The sequence below is a fragment of the Carassius carassius genome, chromosome 27, assembly GCF_963082965.1.
Source record: "Carassius carassius chromosome 27, fCarCar2.1, whole genome shotgun sequence".
Lineage (NCBI taxonomy): Eukaryota > Metazoa > Chordata > Actinopteri > Cypriniformes > Cyprinidae > Carassius > Carassius carassius.
Window position 1 is genome coordinate 17,754,085 of NC_081781.1, and position 20,651 is coordinate 17,774,735.

Sequence of the window (20,651 nt, forward strand, 5' to 3'; positions counted from 1 at the left end):
ACATGGTGACCATGACTGTCTAGCTAAATTTTCAATTGTATTGAAAGAATAACATTAAATTTAAGTATGTTCTTAAACAAATGGCTTCTAGGAATCCCCAGTCCCCATTTACTTTAATAAAAAGCAACTTGCATTGCATTTAATGGCAAGGTTTTTTTTTTATGCATTTCTTGGTGTTGTAAGCCTCATACTCTACTGTTTAAGCTAGAGGAAACTGTCACTGAATGGGAGAGAGAAGTGTAAACATTCTTCAGAATATATTATTTTGTGTTCCACAGCAGACAAAGATAATAATACAAGATTGGAACAATGTTGACAGAACTTCTTGGTGCAGAAATAGGTCTTATTATAGTTCACCCACAGATTTTACCAACATAATTCTGAGAGATTTTACTTTTTAAAAGTACAGATCTGTTTTTGTCTGGGTTCGTCTTGGTTTGGTCCACAGATCTTATAGGACCTATTAAATGGCTGGATGCAGTACCTGAAAGATACAAAAGACTTGATGTATTATTAGAGGGTTTTTGCAGGCAGCTTGTTTAGTTTGCAGTTTCTCTGAACATAATGCTGGTGATTTTCACACATTCATTGATATTATTGAAAGATAAATGTTCAGTCATAACCAAGACCCTGTCAGTACATTATACATTCCCAGAAATGTTGTTTGATGAAAACAGTGAAAAACTTGTATTTCTTGCCTCTGCAGAATATCTTACTGCACAACAGACAAAACTCAGGATAAGGTCTTTGCCTATGTCTCCCAAAGCCAGTTCAACGAAACTCTGGAGTGCCATGCCTTCCTGTGCCAAAAAAAGAAAATAGTAAGTGTCTTCAGATGCACATTGTGGAAATGTTTGGATGTTACACATGGCTCAATGTAAAATTCCTAACTATCGATCTACACTTTTTTTTTAAAGAAATGTTTCCCATTTTGATAGTTTTGTAATCCTTCGCCACCGTTTTTGTGACCTGCTTAATGATAAGCTATTTTGTCGCTACAGTTTTTGTATTACATTTGTTTTTGTGAAAGCTCCAGTCTCTTCTCTTGACCTGTATCTATAGTTGGTATCTAACGCCATCTAGTGGACAAGAGAATGATTCTCCAAATATCTCACCCAGGGTTCTTCTTTGATTCTGTGATCACGTGTTCTCCACAGGCTCAGGCTGTGACTCTGACAGTAGCACAAGCTTTCAAAGTAGCTCTGGATCTGTGGGAGATTGCACAGAAAGGTGAGTTTTTTTTGCCCTTTGTCCATATAAAAATGTACCAAGTAACAAAAGATAGGCCTATATTCCTATGTCTTCATTTTCAGACAAAAGTAAGAAAACCCGCACATGCTACACCTGTTCAGACCCTGAATCTCAGCCTGAATCTGAAGCAAACAGTGTTTCAGGTACATTTATTGGTTTGAACACAATATTTTGCTGGATGTCTGTCTTTATTTTGTTAAATTCATGGGAATACTTTTCTTTACTTGTGTCAGAGGAGGAGAAGACTCGAGCTCTGATGGAGCACAGACTTAGGAAGCCCTTCTTCCCTTCCTTCCTTTCACCATCTCCACGCAGCAAAGCGAGGAAACGACCAATCAAACACGACTCCTGGGTATGATCATCCTTTATATACGTTTGTCACACACTGCTATTCAGAAGTTTGGGGTTGGAAGGATTTTTAGTAAGGGGACCAATTTTCACTATTACCTAGTTGCTTATTAATATTAACATATATTATATAACATATATAAACACATGTTTTTTAGTGCTTATAAACACATACTCTGCCTTACCATATTTTACATCCCTAATTCTAAACACCTAAACTTAATATCTACATTACTAACTATTAATAAGCAGCAAATTAGAAGTTTATTGAGGCAAAAGCCATAGTTAGTGGTTTGTTAATGAGAAATTGGGCATTAAAATAAAGTGTGACTGGATTCTTTTATTTTTGGTCAACAATATATTAAGATAATAACCCTGTCAAATATTATTACAATTTTAAAATAAACGTTTTCTGTTTTAATGTGTTTTAAAATGTGACGTATTCCTGTGATGGTAAAGCAGAACTTTTAGCAGCCATTACTAGTTTTCAGTGTCACATTATCTCTTCAGAAATAATTACGATAGGTTCAAAAGCAATATATTTGAAAATATAAATATATTGTAACATTGTAAATGTCTTTTTTTTCTATATCAATTTAATGTGTGAATGTGAATACAATTTAAAAAAAATCTTACTGAACTCAATTTAGAGCACAATTAATTTTACACATAAATATCCCTTCATTTTTCAGAGTTTATTTCTGTATTATGTGATATATAATATGGCTGAAATGCAAGGCAGTCTTTCTGGTAACCTGAATGGCACTAGTTCATCTTTTGGCCTGCCTGATCATATGAATCCTCATTAATTTGCTGAAAGAGTGCCACTATTGTGCAGAGTATCAGCTCCAAAATGAAGGTCAGTTGTTTTGAAACCAAAGCGCATGCCAAGGCAGTAATTACTCAATTGCCATTGGCTAAGTGCCATTATTTTGTCAGTCCTTTTGCTATAGCGCATAGTCACCACCAAGTGGCATTCTCTGCTTAAATACAATATTATTGATTAAAAACATGACCACTAGATGGAGAGCTGCCCTTTCCGGTTTAGTCGCCAAGAACTGTTTTATGAAAGTTTGATCTGTTGAGCTCTCTGTCTGCACACTGTGCTCAACTGTGCCTTTGTTAATTACTTTTTAGCTGTGATTGAATTCCATTCACTGTTCAGGCAGGTTCTGAAACCCAATTAGGGCCTTCAGTCTGCTGGTGTCATGACCGTCACAGAGATACTGCAGATGAAGGTTTTACAGCATGCTGACAGATACTCTTTGAATCTGTGTGTATGATATAGATGTGATCTGTGATGGTTTTCTGTGTTCTTTCATTTTCAGGATGCGGAAGATGGCCTCGATGATGCGTTTTTAAGGTAAGTTTGTGTTCCCTTCTGCTCACACATATGAACCTGTCTCAGTAATCAGGGATTGATCCTACAGGATGCTTTCAAATACACTCACATACATGTACAAAAAAGAAAAGATATTACTGTTCTAGGCAAAAAAAAAAAAAAAAACCACAAAAAAAAAAAAAAAAAATATATATATATATATACACACTACCATTCAAAAGTTTGGAGTCTTTATGAAATTTTTTTTTTAAAGATGCCTCTTATTCTTACCAAGGCTGCATTTATTTGATCAGAAATACAGTAAAAATAGAAACAGTAATTGTGAAATATTATTACAAGTTAAAATGACTGTTTTCTGTTTTAATAGATTTTAAAATGTAATTTATTCCTGCATCATTTCTTCAGTGTTCAGTGTAGCATTATCATTCAGAAATCTTTCTAATGTGCTGATTTGCTGTTATAGTAATTGTATTTATTTGAAATAAAATCTTATTTTAACATTCTAAATGTATTTACTGTCACTTCTGATCAATTTAAAGTCTTTGCTGGATAAAATTATTAATTTGTATTTATTTTTTTAATCTTACTGACCCCAAACATTTGAATGGATTCTCTTATGCTTGTTCTAAGATTGTTTAATCTGCAATGTGGCTCAGCAAATGTCAAAATACAGCATTTAAAAAGAGGTGATTTCCCCCGAGATGAACTAAAATTCTTTGTTTATTAGCAAGAGGCAAAAGGGCTGATTTGCTTCCTTAAAAGACACCAAGAAATCAGAATGTGGGTTTTTCTAGCATATTATCCATGTGTGTGTGTTAGTTTTGAGGCCATCTGTAGGCTGATGTGGAACTGTTTGCAAAATATTTGCCTGCTCATATAATCAGCTAGTATGTTCACACCCTCAGGTGTGACATTATGTCTCTTAAAGTGGAGATGGATCGAGATTCGACACACAGTAGGAGCGCTGAGACACATTAACCGCAGCGGCTCTGGTTCAGATGAATGGGCATGGAGAATTTCTAATGAATTTGTAATTATTAATCTGAAATTATAATCTGTTCTGTCATTAGAATTGTATAATTTAAATATATTAACTAATATTTTATTAATAATGATTATTTTTTATAATGTATATTTTTTATTAAATACAATTATGACTCTAAATTTGCTCTGTAATTGGATTAATAGTTAAAAAATAACAAATTCATATTTTGTTAATAATTCATATTTAAAATGTTAATATTTTAGTAATCATCATAGTTTATTGCATTTTTATAATACATAATAATAACATATTAATATTTTAATTAATTGTAAGATATAATATAAATATTAATTATAATATAAAAATATAACTTGTTCAGTAATTGGATTAAATTTACATTTATGATATAATAATACATTTATATTTTTTTAATAATTTATATATTTTTTATAATTAATGTTGAATTGATAAGAATTATTAATGTAAAAGTGGAATCTTTTCTGACATTGGTTGAATTTTATAATTAAAATATAATAAATTGGTATTATATTAATAATTAATGTTTTTATAATAAATAAATAAACATTTAATAAATTGGAATTATTAATAAAAATTATAATCATATTCAATTAATATACAATTTAAAAAAAAAATTAAATTAATGTTTAAATTTAAATTAATGTTTAAATTTCTATTCAATGTATTTTAACTTGATACAAGTCATTCTTTTATTGCTTACCACATTCTCTGCTGCAATAAAGTCGTGACTGGTTGTGATGCCAATGCATTACTGTGACTTCATTACTTTCATACAGCAGGTCAGAAACAGCACTGTCCTCCTGCCAATGGAATCCATTATTATAAGTAATGTAATGGACCAAAGGACCAGCATTCTCCAACTGAATCAGATGAGGCGAATCCAAATAGTCAGCTCTTTCCGTTCACTGAGCATGAAGAAAAAAACACAATAAAAACCATAATAATAGATCTAGATCTTCACTTGCTGAGTAAGGCTGCTATAGTTTGAACAGTGGGATGCTGGGAAGGATGTGATGGTTTAACCATAGCTTACTGTGAGCATGTGTCATGCTCTCTCTCACCTGCCCTCTCACGCAGCAATATGGAGGTGGAGGAGATGGACGCAGGTAAGTGAGGTGAGAGAATCCGTACCACTTAATGATGAGCCTCAGTTATCAGTTACACTTCAGACAAGCTTCACACTTACAGTAGTTTCCTTCATGGCCGCTGTCTGACAAGATTAATGTGCTTCACAAATTACTGCATGTCCGATATATCTAGAGTACTGTTTAAAAGTTTGGGGTCAGTAGATTTTTTATTTTTTTAAATTGATCAAAAGTAAGTTTTATAATGTTGCAAAAGATTTCTATTTTAAATAAATGCTATTCTTTTCAACTTTTCATTCATCAAAGAAATCTGAAAATGCATTTTTTTTTTTTTTTTTTTTACAGTATTACTGTTTTACTGTATTTTTCATTAAATGAATGAAGCCTCACTAAGAAACTTTTTTCAAAAACAGACAAAAAAAAATTTCTTACTGACCCCAAACTTTTGAACGGGAATGTAGCTGATAAATTCTTTAGAACTATGCATGCAAAAGTGTATATATACTCAAATAAATAAAGAAATACAAATACATTATAATAAAATAATTTTTCCAAGTCTGAAAAACTAAATTAAAAAATTCCATAAAATGTCCAGGTTTTCAGTGACTGAAATCAGTACCCTGATTTCTTTTCTTTTTTTTTTTTTTGCATGTGCACCTTTTGCATCTTTCTGTGTAAATGTATTTGTAAAACCTAATTTAATCCACAAAAGTTTTAAGAGTTAGAAAAGGATTACTCTTTCTCTCTCCATCAGACTGGCAACATCCCGCTGCAGAACCGTGTCTGAGGATGCAGCTGTGAGTCCAGTGGAAGAAGATCTCCTGTCCTTCAACAGTGAGGATTCAGCCTGAACACACACACATCACTCTCACCAGCCTCTCATCAGAAAGTGTCCTGAACACACAGCACACCCCAGCACTGCACACAACACGCAACGTATGCCTCAGTGATGGACTCATTCACACAACTGCCACTTAAAACGGCAACAATTCCACAAAACAGCAGCATAGACGTGCATGATTCAACTATAGAACTCTTGAATGCCAATGTACTTACATTATAATACTGTAAGTTCAGGGTAAGTACTTGACAATTCAACATGTGTGATACTGAATCTTGCTATATTGTATTCAAGCGTTTGTGTAAGTAGATTTGCTACATATACCATGTAAAAAGTGTCAATCTTTTCAACACATCGGTGCTATATTTAGATACTTGGGTTATATTATTTAAATATACAATAACTGCAAACATGTACTTGAAAGGAAGACCAAATGTACATTCCACAAAGAAAACAGTTGTCCATCCTTCAGCCCAGCCTTCTTCAAGTCAGCTGATCAATCCACTGCAAAGCTCTCAGACGGCTGTGATTAAACATCAGAGGAGGTACAGTACTAGAGCCGCATGTGTTAGGGAGTTGTAGTGAACGTTTGCAAATATAGGGATGTAGAATTGTTCAGGACTGACATTCTGAAGCACTGTAATTCAATTTCAGATACATATTGTGGGTCAGGGTGACGTTTGCTTAAGCAATCATTACAGAAACTCTTTTCTGTGATCATATTTTACAAAGGCCTCAAAACACTTCTGAATTTCTTTCTTCTTTAGGATCCAAAACAGCCTTGTGTAAAATGCTTTCACACTGGCTTCCAGCCACAAATGTTTTTATTTATTTATTATTATTGTCATCAGTGAAACGTAATTGAAGTTAATTATTTATTAAATATATGCAACTTCATACATTTACGGACATGGATTTTTTTTTATTTTTTCCTTTTCTTTAAATGATGTCAAAATCATTAATGATTTGATAAAAAATAAACCATATTCTGCCGAACAGCTGTTGAATAGAGAAGGCACAACAATTTATAGCTTACGTTTTTCTGTAGGTTCTGCCATTTCTTGGCTTTATAAGAACTAAAGAATATTACACTTTGCCTCTCAGAAATGAAAACTAATCATTTTCCCATGAGTCCCAATCAGTCTCTAGCAGCTAGCGTTACTGCCATCCTGCCCTTTTTACCTTATATTAAAATACACGCTCAGAAATCCCTTCATCATTCTCTGAAATAATTAAAAGCTCAGTCTTTGAGCCTCAGTGGCTCTGTCAGCTTGTTGCTCTTTTGTACATTTTTGAATTTGCAGTATTTCTACTCAGTATTACAGATCAGCATTTTTTAACCATTTTCTTTTCTGCTGGAAGTGGAATAAGTTTTAATTTAATAGAATATATACTGTAATAGCAGTGTCTGCTGTAGCTAAAGGTCTTAGTTCAGTTAGTGGTGTTCTGATTATTTTGATGTATCATATTGAATCTGTCAGTGGGTTAATTAAAAAATGTTTGTCCTAATTTTTTTTTTAAATAATAATAATCACTGTTTTCTGTGGAAGGATTTGGGACACTTTCAGTGTCTTTAACATTTGTAACAGCTGTAGTAAAAACATTTTTATTATGTCATCATATCTGAAATGATTTCTTAAATATTGTTCAATCTGTATATAAGATTGTACGTGATTTTATAATGTGTTTTATTTTGTTTTTGTTTTTTTTATAGTTAAATTTGGTGCTTTATAAAAATCTATGCAATCTGTGTTTGGCTTTGTAAACATACTAATCTATATTATTTAAACCATCATCATAATGATCTGAAGAGGTCATTTGCATATATACATACACATTGGTTGATATATAATACCGTATAATAAAATATTTGTTCAAAAACACAAATATGTCTCATATCTTGTGATTTTAGCAGTTAATGAAAAAATTGTGCTATTAATATATTTCTATATCTTAATGTACTTTGGTGGTTGAATGCACCAATAAATTACTTCTCACTTCATTAGCACGTCTGTTTTGAAAAAAAAAAAAAAACATTAGCTTTGGGTTTTTATAAGCTCTCATATACCAAATATGCTATAATGCCAATATGGAGGCAAGAAAAAAAAACTTACATCAAGTCATTCATTATCTTTATTAAAACTGATAAGGAGAAATAGAACTCATTTAAAAGAAGAGCCATGAACTGAGAGCATAAATGCAAAATATGCATGCACTTTTCATCATTAGGTTTATGGTCTTTTTATATTCTTAAAACAACAATTCAGATTCAGTCAGGATATTCCTGAGTGAGATTAGCCTTTTAGGTACATTATTCAGGTTTGAGGGTTTTAAGATTATAACAAACAAAACAGTGAAACAAAACTGGGTAAATAAGCAAATAAATATTACTAGCCATATTTAGGATACATAAAAACTGTTAAAGAAGGTGAAGAGGTGAAGCTATTTGTAAGCAGAGGGATTTGGCATAAATCTGTTCTCTCTAATAAGCAGACTTATGAAAATAAGAGCACAAATTTAAAGAAATAATTCACCCTGGAAAATTACAATTTGCTGAAAATGTACACAAGCCAATACCATCCATCGGAACAGATTTAGAGAAATTTAGTTTTTAAAATTTGAAATATCAATGGATCCTCTGCAGTAAATGGGTGCTGTCACAATGAGTGTCGAAACAGCTGATAAAAACATCACAATAATCCACATGTGATGTTTTAATCAGCTGTTTGAACTCTAATTCTGACGGCACCCATTCACTGCATAGGATCAATTGGTGAGCAAGTGGTGCAATTTAAAATTTCTCTAAATCTTTTTTGATGGAGAAACAAACTCTTCTACATTTCTAAAGGCCTCAGATAAATTTTGGGGTGAATTATACCTTTAATCTAAAGACCTGCTTCGGTACACATCCTATCAGACCACAAGAGCTGCATGCACAATCAAAACACAAGCTAATAAATAATAGAAACCCTGTCATACTTCAGTACCATTACAAAAAATACAACTTCCTTCCTTTTCTATACACGAGAAAAAATCCCAGATTTAGTCTGATATATTGCAGTAAGGGGTTTGGGAATTCTCCATCCATCATAAAATATAGACATCCAGTCATACGCGCAATGTACGTCATTTACACTTCCAGTAGATGGCTTTAATATGTGTATATGGGTGGGCTGATACAGCGGTGTAGTTGATGTATTTTTGACCGTCGGGTGATGAAAGGGTTGACATACTGTCATCCTGATACTGCCACGGAGGGCATGACTGACGTCTACGATGCTCCCATCACACCTCGATGATGTTGATCGATGGCACAGACTGGTGGAACTGCAACAGACAGGACAAAAAAACAGAAGAGTAATTCTCCTCCGAGTGGCCTGTTTCATCAGCGCCTGCAGTCGTTTGTGTAGCACTCTGGGACACGATGGGATGTATTTGCAGCTTGAGATTATTGTATATATGGCTTTGAGCACTAAGAAGTAATATGCATGGAGACGAATGCACATAATTTTTTGCTCTGTATAGCAGTGCAGTATGTTAAAATTGAGGCCATTAGGGTCTTGGTGCGGGAGATGACATCATCAAAGAGTCCGATATTGATTTTATCATGCATCTAAAAGGCCAGTTTTTTTTTTTTTTGCTGTGTTATAAGGACTAATGGTGGCACATAGTGGAACGGGTGAAATGTGAAGCATCTGTCCTTGTTTTATTGCTCTGAATTTCCTTCACAGAGAAAGTGGCAAGTGAAGAGCTACAGGAAAATGGGAAGGACCAAAGGCACATGGTGGTTTTCCTGAGATGGTTTATTTTAGAAGTAGGTCGGTAGCTCTAGTGTTTGATCCACAGAACGTCTTGGTTACGTATGTAACCCTCGTTCCCTGAAGGAGGGAACGGAGACGTTACGAATGGGATCTCGCCCGAGAGCCCAATCACCTTTGCGTGGTACAAAACGAGCCAATGGTACACAAAGTACCTTGGTCTGCGGGATTTGCATCGCGAGCTATAAGGATCAACTCGCATTCAAGTCTTCGCTGAGGAGCCGAGCCAGTGACCCGGCCATTCAGCGGCACAGCAATGTGGCAAGGGGACGTAACATCTCCGTTCCCTCCTTCAGGGAATGAGGGTTACATACGTAACAAAGATGTTCCTTTTCAGTCGGTCACTTTCGACTTTATGAATGGGGTCCCTTACAAAACGCCACATGGCTGTCTTCCAGCGACCCGTGTGAGTGATAGCACCCTGTCATGAGGCCAGCACGAGTGAGGGCCCATAACTTACACAGAATCCACTGGGTAGCATATTCCAGCTGGACGTATGCTAGCAGGCTGCCTGCCTCTGGGAGGACTTACAGAAGGCAGGTATCCACCAAGGTGGTGATACATAAGAACTCTGAGGTACCCAGCCCGCAGGGTGGAAGTTTCAACGACAGAGCTGGCAAGGGGCTTGCCAACGGAAAGACACATGCTGCGGAGAGACTTACTGTGGACATACACACTTGGGATTGCCCAGAAAGGGGAATCACAACACATGGAGGCACCTAGTCCCACACAGGGCTGACCAAAGGGCATGTACGCAAGTGTTGGACATTCCATCGGACGAATGCATTCGAAAATGCGCTTGGGCGTTAGCATCTTGAACGGGAGTCTGTGCAGAGCTCGGTTCAAGGCACGCAAGTTCAGGATTGGCCGTAACCCACCTGTCTTCTTGGGTACTATGAAGTAAGGAAGACTATGAAGACTTCATGTCGGCTGGAGGGACCGGCTCTATCGCGCCCTTTGCCAGCAGGGTCGCGACCTCCGCGCGCATGACAGGGTCATCTTTGCCCACCATCGTTGCATGGACACCCCGAAACCTGGGGGGACGCCGGGCGAACTGAATCACGTAGACGAGCCTGAGTGTCCGGATGAGCCAGCGGGAAGGCCTGGGGAGCTCTAGCCAGGCTCCCAGAAACCGAACCAGCGGGGTCAAGGGGACTACAGGCGTACCCACGGTGGGGCAGCGTGGTGGAGCAGTCAGCCCCGGCATGGGAGGCATAGCGTCCCTTAGTGGGGGGCGGAGTGGAGCAGTCAGCCCCGGCATGGGAGGCATAGCGTCCCTTAGTGGGGGGCGGAGTGCGGGCACTCGTCTGACTCCAAATAGCAAAAAGGGCATGAGAAGGTGAAGCTTTTTCGGGCCGCAGGGCCAGTGGCGGAACAAAAATAAAACGAAAACAAAGGATTCTCCCCCGGGTCCTGCTACCATCTCCTGACGAGCTGACGTCTCCAACTCCGGGTCGCCCATCTCAGGAACGCCGCTTGGCCTGGCGTTTGGCAGGCTTAGGGGCAGAGACGGGTTGCGTCGCCCTTCTGCGACCGGGGTGAAGGCTGCTGCTGTGGCTGCGGCCGGGGTGAAGGCTGCTGCTGTGGCCGAGTGGGAGTGGAGGAGGCCGCAGGGGGGCGCCCTTGGCAACGAGCAGGCTGAGGCAGCTGCGCCGGCAGTGTGGGGTGGAGGCAGCAGTGGGCCGCTGGGGCAGGATGTGTCTGATGACCTCAGACTGCTTCTGGGCAGCAGAGAACTGCTGGGCAAAGCTCTCTACCGTGTCGCAGAAGAGGCCATCCTGGGAGACTGGGGAGTTGAGGAGCTGAGCCCGATCAGACTCCCTCATGTCTGCCAGGTTCAGCCATAGGTGCCGCTCCTGGACCACCAAAGTGGACATCACCTGACCCAAGGAGCACGCAGTGACCTTCGTCGCCTGGAGAGCGAGTTCGGTAACAGTGCGCGCCTCTTGCAAAACCCCTGGGTCAGCACTGCCCTCGTGCAGCTGCCGGAGCAGCTTGGCCTCTGTAAGCCTTGGCCACAAGCGTGGATGAGAACTTACAGGCCTTGGAGGGCAGCTTGGGACCGCCACGCCAAGCGGAGGTGCTCTGTGGACACAGTTGCATCACAATAGAATGCTCCACCTGGGGGAATCCCAGCATACCCCTTGGCCGCCCCGCCATCGAGGGCAGTGAAGGCGGAGGAAGTACCAGAACGGTTTCGGGCAGTTAAAGGTGCCTTCCATGAACTGGTTACTTCCTGGTGCACTTCCGGGAAGACAGGTACCAGAGGGTGGTGCTGGCGATCCGCATATGCAGCCCCCAGGAACCAATCATCCAGCCTCGAGCGCTCGGGACAGGGCGGAGGATTCCACTCAAGCCCGATGCTCTCCGCTGCCCGTCAGCTCGGGATCGGACTCGGACAACGCTGGCACTCCCGAGGAGTGCAACGCAGCCGAATCCTCATCTCCCGAGGACTCAAGCCCGCCTTGTGACGCGGCGATCGACATACGGTACTTTTCGCGAGCCCCGAATGAGATGTCAGGAGCCTGAGAGGGTCCAGCAAACTCATCCGGAAACTCGACAGGCTGCGGCGTATGTGAGGGGGTTGTGGCCGGAGGAGGTTCGCTATTCGGGGAAGCTCACACAGTAACCTTCAGATCACCCTGGCAACCAGCCGAAGTAGCCCTCTTACAAGAAGAAGAGCTAGAACGGGGTATGGCAGAGGGGACTCTATACCTTTTAAGGTAATTGAGTCTCGATCTTAACGCCGAGATGGTCATGTCCCCGCAATGAGAACATGAGCCATCCACGAACGCAGTCTCAGCGTGCTGGAAGCCCAGACACGTGACACAGCGATCGTGGTCATCACGAGGAGCGATGTATCGACCGCACCCAGAAACACACGGGCGAAATGACATCTTTAAAAAGACGCAAATCGGCCCGTATCTCTTTTGTGAAAGAAATTTGCTCTTTCAGAGGTGTTGAAGCACTTAGGGGAACGCGGGAGCTGTCGCAGGAAACCCAGACGAACCGCTGAATCTCGCCGTCACACCAACACCAGCTCTTGCTTGTAGCACTCCGGTGAAAGCAGCACACGATGTGCTCCGAAGCGAAAGCTTGAATGCGAGTTGCTCGCGTTGCTCCTTATATACCCGCTCTGCAGGGCGGAGCTCGCGATGCAAATCCCGCAGACCAAGGTACTTTGTGTACCATTGGCTCGTTTTGTACCACTTGAAGGTGATTGGGCTCTCGGGCGAGATCCCATTCGTAACGTCGAACATGACTGACTGAAAGGGAACTTATTATGCTGAAAAGCCTGATTCTAAAATTATTTTTAACATCCCACAATTGGTTTGCATGCAAATGTATTCATGTAGCGCTTCATAATCTGGACTTTTTAAAATGATTATTGTAATAATTTACAGTTATTCATAAATTTACATACCCCTTGCAGAATATGCTAGATGTTCATTTTTTTCATTTTTTTTTTCTTTTTTCTTTTTTATAAATTATTTTTATAAAATAATATAATATAAAATAATAAATATAATTTATCATTATTTAATTTAATTTATATAATTAAAATTGCATGTTATTTTTTATCAACTACTGTCCTGAAAAAGCTGTTTCACATAAATGTTTACTGATTTTCAGTTTTGAGGAGTAACTAGTTACATGTAACAGAATTTGATTACAAAATAAATGTAAGTGTAATCTGTCAGAGAAAAAAATGTGTATATATTCTGCAAATTGGTATGTAAACTGCAGAAGTACCAAATTAGGTTTCCTGTATCAGTTTGTCCTGCATCGCATCGCGCTTCTGAATTTCCAGCACTACAGCAAAATAAATAATATTTTACCTGTTGTGTAGTTTGTATTAAATCACAGTCTTTTTTAATAAAAAATAATAAAAGGTTCAGTCAGTCATCATCAGTCAGAGGTTTTATCAGTTGGCAGTTCCTGGGCAGACAGTCTTTGTGAAAAGTGAGATGGATAGCAATCTAAATGCTTTTCTCCTTTCTTAGTCTTTTTTCAGGTATTAAAAGTGATTGGGTTGTTTTTCCCTGTCCTCTTAGCTCTAAATGCTTACGCTACGCTTTTCATTAAGAGCTAATGGAAAGTATCGTGTCTGAATTTACAGGGAAATAGATTTCTCAATTTCAACTCAATCTGAGATTTAGGGGGAACTTTGGGTCAAAGAGAATAAATACATATCTGTTTTGCACTGCAATATCAGAAAACTGATCAGATGTGGTGACAGATTTTAGTTGAAAGTTAGTTAAAATCTGTTACAGCTTATTCATTTATATCTAATACTGCATTTTTCTAAAGGTGCTTTCTTCCACAATGAAGAAAAATCTTAACGCACTAAGATGTTGTTCAAATATAAGACTTTAAATAGTTGATTCAAAAATGTAATTTATTCATCCCATGTCTTTGAAAAACATTTCTAAGACATTTTTTTTTCTTTGGAACAAAAGCTACTTTTTTTCCACACAATGCAAGTGAATGGTGACCAAGGTACAGATAAAGCAAGATTTTTATTGAATAAAGACTTTACATACAGTCCTCACAAAATTATCACATTGCTTCAAAAAACTTCATGGACTACTTGATGCTTTTATGAGAGTTTTTAGTCCTTTTTGGAGCTTGACAGCCTTTGGTCTCCATTCAGTTTCATTGCAGAGAAAGAGATTATTTGAAGGGATTCTGCTAATCTTCTTCATTTGTGCTCCACTGAAAAAGTAAGTAGTAAAGGTTTAGAGTAAAATGTTGAGACGGATGTTGAGAAAAAGGTTCACAGATGTCCCACCTTGCTTCGTAGCAGACCTCCGCTCTGATGCTCTGGTGTGCTTCTCTCTGAGGATGGTTTTACCTTCTCTTTGCTGTTGCTGGAATCGTTGTCCTTTATTATGTCATACTGCCGGCAAAACAAGGCAATTACAGCTGCAGAAACAGAGAACACATGGAGACATGGAGTCGTTTTAACTACAAAGCACTGGAGAGATAGACTGATAGGTCCAACCCTAAGACAATGACTGAATAAAATGAATTGTATATCGCCCCATTTTCTTAAAGCTATTAATGAAAAATGATTAATTAATCATTAATTCCATTAACCTTTTCCTTAACCTTTTGAGATTGGATAGCTTGATTATGAAAACATACAATTACTTTAATTATTCTAATATCATCTCCAGTGGAAAAAAACTAAGAGTTACAAAAAGTCTATTTCAAATAAATGCTGTTCTTTTAACCTTTCTATTCATCAAAGAATCCTGAATTTAAAATTGTTATGGTTTCCACAATAATATTACAAAACTAACTATTGATAATAATAAGAAATGTTTCTTGAGCAACAAATCAGCATATAAGAATGATTATAATGCTGTCAAACATTTAATCACGATTAATCACATCCAAAATTAAAAATTTTATTTACATAAAATAAGTATTGAACACATAATTTGTCTCAGTAAATATATTTCTAAAGGTGCTGTTGACATAAAATTTTCACCAGATGTCGGTAACAACTCAAGTAATCCATACATATAAAGAAAACAAAACAAATAAGATCCAAACTTAAGTTCTGTGTAATAAAGTAGAATGACCCAGAAAGGGAGGTGCAGTAATTAGAAAGCTATTCTGGCCCTTGTCAGTGGAAATTAATATTAGCTGGTTTAATTCCAAACTGATGGCCTATAAAAAGGTGTCTCATGACCAAATGTGCCACACAAGAAACATTTCATGATTGATAAAAGCAAAAAACTTTCTCAAAATCTTCACAACCTTATTGTTGCTAAACTGATGGGATTGGTTACAGAAGGATTTCTATACTCCTGAATGTTTCAGTGAGCACTGTTGGTGCCATAATCCAGAAGTGAAAAGAACAATTTCACCATAAACCGGCCATGACTAGGTGCTCCTCGCAGGATTTCTGACAGAGTAGTCAAACAATTATCAAGAGTTATCTAAGAGCCAAGGATCACTTGTGGAGATCTTCAGAAAGATCTGGAATGAGCATGTACAATTGTTTAAAAGAAAACAATAAGTAATGCACTCAACCGCTGTGGCCTGTATACACTCTAACCACGCAGGACCCATTGCTGAAGAAAAAGCATGTTGAAGCTCGTTTAAAGTTTGCTGCACAACATTTAGACAAGCCTGTGAAACTCTGGGAGAATATAGTATTATCAGATGAGGCAAAAATTTTACTCTTTGGATGCCAAAATACACACTATGTCTGGAGGCCAAATGGCACTGCACATCACCCCAAAAACATCATGGTGTGGCACCGGCAAAATTCATATAATTGAAGGATAAATGTACAGAGACATTCTTGTTAAAGATTTATTGCCATCTACCAGGATGATGAAGATGAAACAAGGGTGGAAATTCCAGCGAGACAATGATCAGAAACACAGAGCCAAGGAAACTCTCAATTGGTTTCAGAAAAAGAAAATAAAGCTTTTAGAACAGCCCAGCCAATCACCTGACTTGAATTGAATCCAATAGAAAATCTATTGAAAGAACTAAAGATTAGAGTTCATAGAAGAGGCCCACAGAACCTTCAAGATTTGAAGACCGTTTGTGTGGAAGAATGGGCAAAAATCACACCTGAGCAATGCATGCAGCTAGATTCTCCATACAGGAGGCGTCTTGAAGCTGTCATTAACAACAGAGGCTTTTGTAAGAAGTATTAAATACATATCAGTATGTATGTTCAATACTTTTTCCGTTTCATTCTACTTTATTACACAGAACTTAATTTATGAACTTATTTATTTTGTTTTCTTCATATGTATGGATTACTTGGGTTGCTACCGACAGCTGGTGAAAATTTCATGTCAACAGCACCTTTAGAAATATATTTACTGAGAAAAATAGTGATGTGTTCAATACTTATTTTACCCGCTGTATGTGTGTGAGCTGTGTATATTTATTATGTATATATAAATACACATACAGTACATGCATGTATGTTTATGTATTAATTATATGAATATAAATATATACATGTGGACATGTATACAGGACACCAGAGTGACTAATTAGACAGGGAGAAACTGGGTCATTGAGCACATGGGGAGAGAAAACACAACAAAGACAGTCCAGTTTGGTGTGGTTTCGGTACAACAGGACATAGACATAAAATATTTTTTTTTCTCCTTTTTCTTAAACGGAGGTTTAATGAACAAATTGCTAAACATAAATTCAACTGTAATTACAATTTTCTTAGAGATTAAAATTACCTCAGCTTATGCTTTAAACTATAGGGAGCCCTTTACATTACTATAATGTTACAAATAACAACAGAGACCAAACTTAAATTAAATTACTACTTATTTTTAAATATGATAATCAACACTCAAAAAAAAACTGTTTGCAAACGTAAATTTCACATAGTGGAAATTTTAAATACATTTCTAATTTTTACATTTTGAAAAGTGGCTCTCATCACAGATTTATTTAAACATATAGTACATTAGATAATTAAGACATCACCTACAGGTAAAGTAAAATATAATGAAGTGTATATAGTCTAATATTTCGCAAAATGCTCTTCTCTGCACTTCATTTCTCTTGCAAACTAATGAGCTGTAGACACTGATGACATGCTTGAGATAATATGAAATGCTATGAAATTTTGTTTACAAGCTGTTTTATTGACGTCTTTTTCACAGTCGAAACACTGATCGAGCGATTACATGAGGGGTGAGATGTTCATTCATGTTTATTTCATGTTAAAATTAGAAATAAAGAGGAAGGGATGATCACGCTTACTCGTGCTCTGCACTGCCATTTGAACTGAGGCACCTATCCAGCGATCTGTCACGTCACATCAAAGAAACAAATGGACATTATCTGAAAGATTAGATTTTGTCTCTTATTAAAAGTAACAATACATTTCCAATTAAGTTATACTCATGTAGTGGTTAGACCAACGCTGTATTTGTTCGGTAAAATGCTAATGTATCATTTTTTTGTGTGTACCGTTACACCCTACTTGATATGATATTTATACTGGTTCTATTAAATCATTTTTAGCATTTCTGTGTGTAAATGTTGGGTGATGGCATCACTTTTAAATCAGGGAGTGGGGCTGCTCCTGCTTTTTATGTTGGACACGTTCAGCATCCTCTGGATTGAGAGGGGCAGACAGAATTCCTTTAAGTAGTCAAAGTGCAGCGGTGTGAAGACATTCCTTGTTTGCTGGAGTGGCAGTTGCAATTGAGCGCATGAATTATTTTGTGACAGTGAGGCAGACTGGCTCAGTGCCTTACGTAAGCAGAGAAGTGCTTCTCTTTCCCATGCCCTTCTCAATATTCAGCAAATACATTTAATATTTTATCAGTTTAATGCATATTATGGTTTTTCAAGGTTTTTAGAGCTGGCATGTATAGTGGAATTTTAAGCACCACTTAACTGAAGTGATGCTGAAATTCTTCAGGTGAAAAATTAATAACCATTAGCAGATCCAAGACCAATTATAATCCGCTCTCTCTTTCTCAAACTCATTTGCTTTCATCTCTCTCTGAGGTTAATAATTCATGAGGTAATGTTATTCTCAGTACGCATAAACACTCAAAACAGAATTCCAGGACTTGGATGTTATTAATAGAGTCGACACATTTCCTTCGAGCTGACATCAGTGTCTCACCTGCCCACATAAGAAGCACCACCACAATGATGATCATCTCTCCTGTCTGCAGGTGTCGAGCTTTATCCAGTCCTTGGACAGTCGGGTCATCTGTTAGAGGAGACAGAGGGTCATCTATGATTGATTGTACTTAGACCTGAACGGTCATTTGTATCTGATACAGTCATCACCGAGCCAACTCTGAAATTAAAAGAGCAAAATTTTCATTCTTGCGGTCATGAATCAGAAATTGTGACGATATATTTTCTATGCACTACTGTTCAAAAGTTTGGAGTATTTTGTGGAACTTTTTTTGTTTGAGGATACTTTAACTAATAGAAGGCATTGACTTAAAAGAACAGCATTTTTTTGAAATAGAAATCTTTCAGAACACAATAAATGTCTTTGCTGTTACTTTTGATCAATTTAATACATTCTTGCAGAATTAAAGTATTTTATGTGTGTGTGTGTGTGTGTGTGTGTGTGTGTTTGTGTGTGTGTGTGTGTCATAATCCAGACTCATTAACATTTCAACAAAGAAAATAAACATTTTATGTTCATAAACACATTTTTTCAGGGACATACATTTTGGACCGTTTTTAAACATTCAAATACTATGATTAAATTAGATACCTTTAAACATGTCATTTTTTTAAAGTAAGTACAACCTTTTTAAAGCTACACTAACTTCTTTTTTTGGCAATTAAATAAATGTAAATATTGAGCGATTACATTATAAATGCATCTTCCAAACTGTGTTATTGCTTTACCTTTAATTACTATGGTAAGCCTTTAATAACTATTTATACTTCGGGATAGATTTCACTGGATATTTCATCCATCCATCAGTTGTCTGTGCATTTTTACATCATATCCATAAAGATACAAGCCATTTGATTCATCTGAACAGAACAACAAAGCCGAAACTTAACTCGTGTAATGACCAAACAATGCTATGTTTATGCTTTAGCAACTAGAGGGCCAAAAGTTACATAGTGTAAAAATTAAGAGAGAAAAAAGTATGCAGAATGCTGCCAGCTGCTTATGTGATTAATTTTACTTCCCAATCACTACCACCATCCAACCACTGCCTGATCCACCGAGCCATCTGTCTTCATTATTAATCCAGTGTTAAAGGGATTGAATTCAGGCCCATTTCCTCCTCCTCATATCTTTTAACCTGTGTGGAGTTGGTCCAGAGCACCACTCTTCCCAATTGCTGTTCCTTTCTGGATAAAAGCAGTGCTGCCACTGAGACACCTGCTGTCATAAATTGAAAAGGGTTTGGGGTGGGGTGCGTATTGCACCCAGCCAATTACTGGATATCACATGCATTGTCGTGATTTCCAATAGCTGTCTCATAGTATTGAAATGAACCCTCACTCCTGTTCACATTCTCTGCTGCTAAACATTCAGGATAAAAGACAGGCGAAACGTTCCTCTCATCAGCCCCATGAATATTTATAACGATAAGTGTGGAGGTTTTTCACTCATGTGTGTAAAATGAATGCTGCCTGTTCTCTACAAGCAGGTTCAACCTTGCCACATCTCTCAACAGAGATAAGAGCCTCATGTGGGACACAGTGCTGTTTATTTAACTGGTTACGTTCCAAAAGCCCAACAGGGAAGATCTTTAGAGCCCTTTAAAAAAAGAGCACAACATAATGCTTTTTCGTGTCTTCTTTGGTGTAAGGATCCAAAGCAAGACATCTGCAAATTAGTTCCACAAGCCTGAAATAAGTTCAAAGACACTGTTGCACATGTACTGTGACATTCTCATGAAGAGGACGAAGATAATCACTGCAGCTGCATGAATTTGGCCATCATTTACTGATTCCAAACCTACACTCCTAAAAAAGACAATATTTTGGACTCCACTGACTTCCACTGAACAAAATGTACAGAGACGTTTTTTTTAAAGCATCTTCTTTCGCAAAGATGATGACAGAATTTACATTTTTGGGTGAACTATCCTTTTAAGTGCGGGCAAAGCGGATCTGTATGGATCGTCACAGAGACAGCATTGTGCTTTACTGCAAGTTGTTTATTGTCTTTCTAGTCATAAATGTGACAGGGCTTTCCTCATCAGGATGCACAGGTTTGTTTGTTAGACCTGCAGGGTCTGGTCTTTGATATTGACTCAGCTTCTACAGACGCAGTTCTTTGAAGTATCACAGTAATTGAGTCCAATGGGAATCATCTTCTGCTCAGTCTGACAGCACATGAGAAGCACTGGCCAAAAATACCTCTGAGATGCAAGTGAAACTGTCTAGAGTCATAAAACAAGACACATTACTCAATGACTTGGCACACTTTACCTAT

General features: G+C 37.7%; 2 protein-coding genes across 5 annotated transcripts in view; one reads left to right on the plus strand and one right to left on the minus strand.

Moving 5' to 3' along the window:
• The window catches only part of si:dkey-71h2.2 (low density lipoprotein receptor adapter protein 1-B), a 33,005-nt gene extending 26,966 nt beyond the window's left edge, over positions 1 to 6,039 (plus strand). The window contains exons 4-10 of one of the 3 annotated variants that reach the window (XM_059513019.1): positions 707 to 821; positions 1,158 to 1,230; positions 1,314 to 1,394; positions 1,485 to 1,603; positions 2,928 to 2,962; positions 5,043 to 5,071; positions 5,805 to 6,039. In XM_059513019.1, the coding sequence (XP_059369002.1) occupies positions 707 to 821; positions 1,158 to 1,230; positions 1,314 to 1,394; positions 1,485 to 1,603; positions 2,928 to 2,962; positions 5,043 to 5,071; positions 5,805 to 5,851 (499 nt within the window). In that variant the 3' untranslated portion in view covers positions 5,852 to 6,039. Of the gene's footprint in view, positions 1 to 706; positions 822 to 1,157; positions 1,231 to 1,313; positions 1,395 to 1,484; positions 1,604 to 2,927; positions 2,963 to 5,042; positions 5,081 to 5,804 lie in introns of all 3 variants that reach the window. The other 2 variants (XM_059513020.1, XM_059513018.1) reach the window with 2 other exon arrangements.
• Positions 6,040 to 8,478: 2,439 nt separating this feature from the next.
• fndc4a (fibronectin type III domain containing 4a) overlaps positions 8,479 to 20,651 on the minus strand; it is a 29,402-nt gene continuing 17,229 nt past the window's right edge. Inside the window, exons 4-6 of one of the 2 annotated variants that reach the window (XM_059513541.1) lie at positions 18,351 to 18,440; positions 14,502 to 14,635; positions 8,479 to 9,218 (exon numbers count right to left, since the gene is read on the minus strand). In XM_059513541.1, the coding sequence (XP_059369524.1) occupies positions 9,177 to 9,218; positions 14,502 to 14,635; positions 18,351 to 18,440 (266 nt within the window). In that variant the 3' untranslated portion in view covers positions 8,479 to 9,176. Of the gene's footprint in view, positions 9,219 to 14,048; positions 14,426 to 14,501; positions 14,636 to 18,350; positions 18,441 to 20,651 lie in introns of those variants that run through there. The other variant, XM_059513542.1, reaches the window with a different exon arrangement.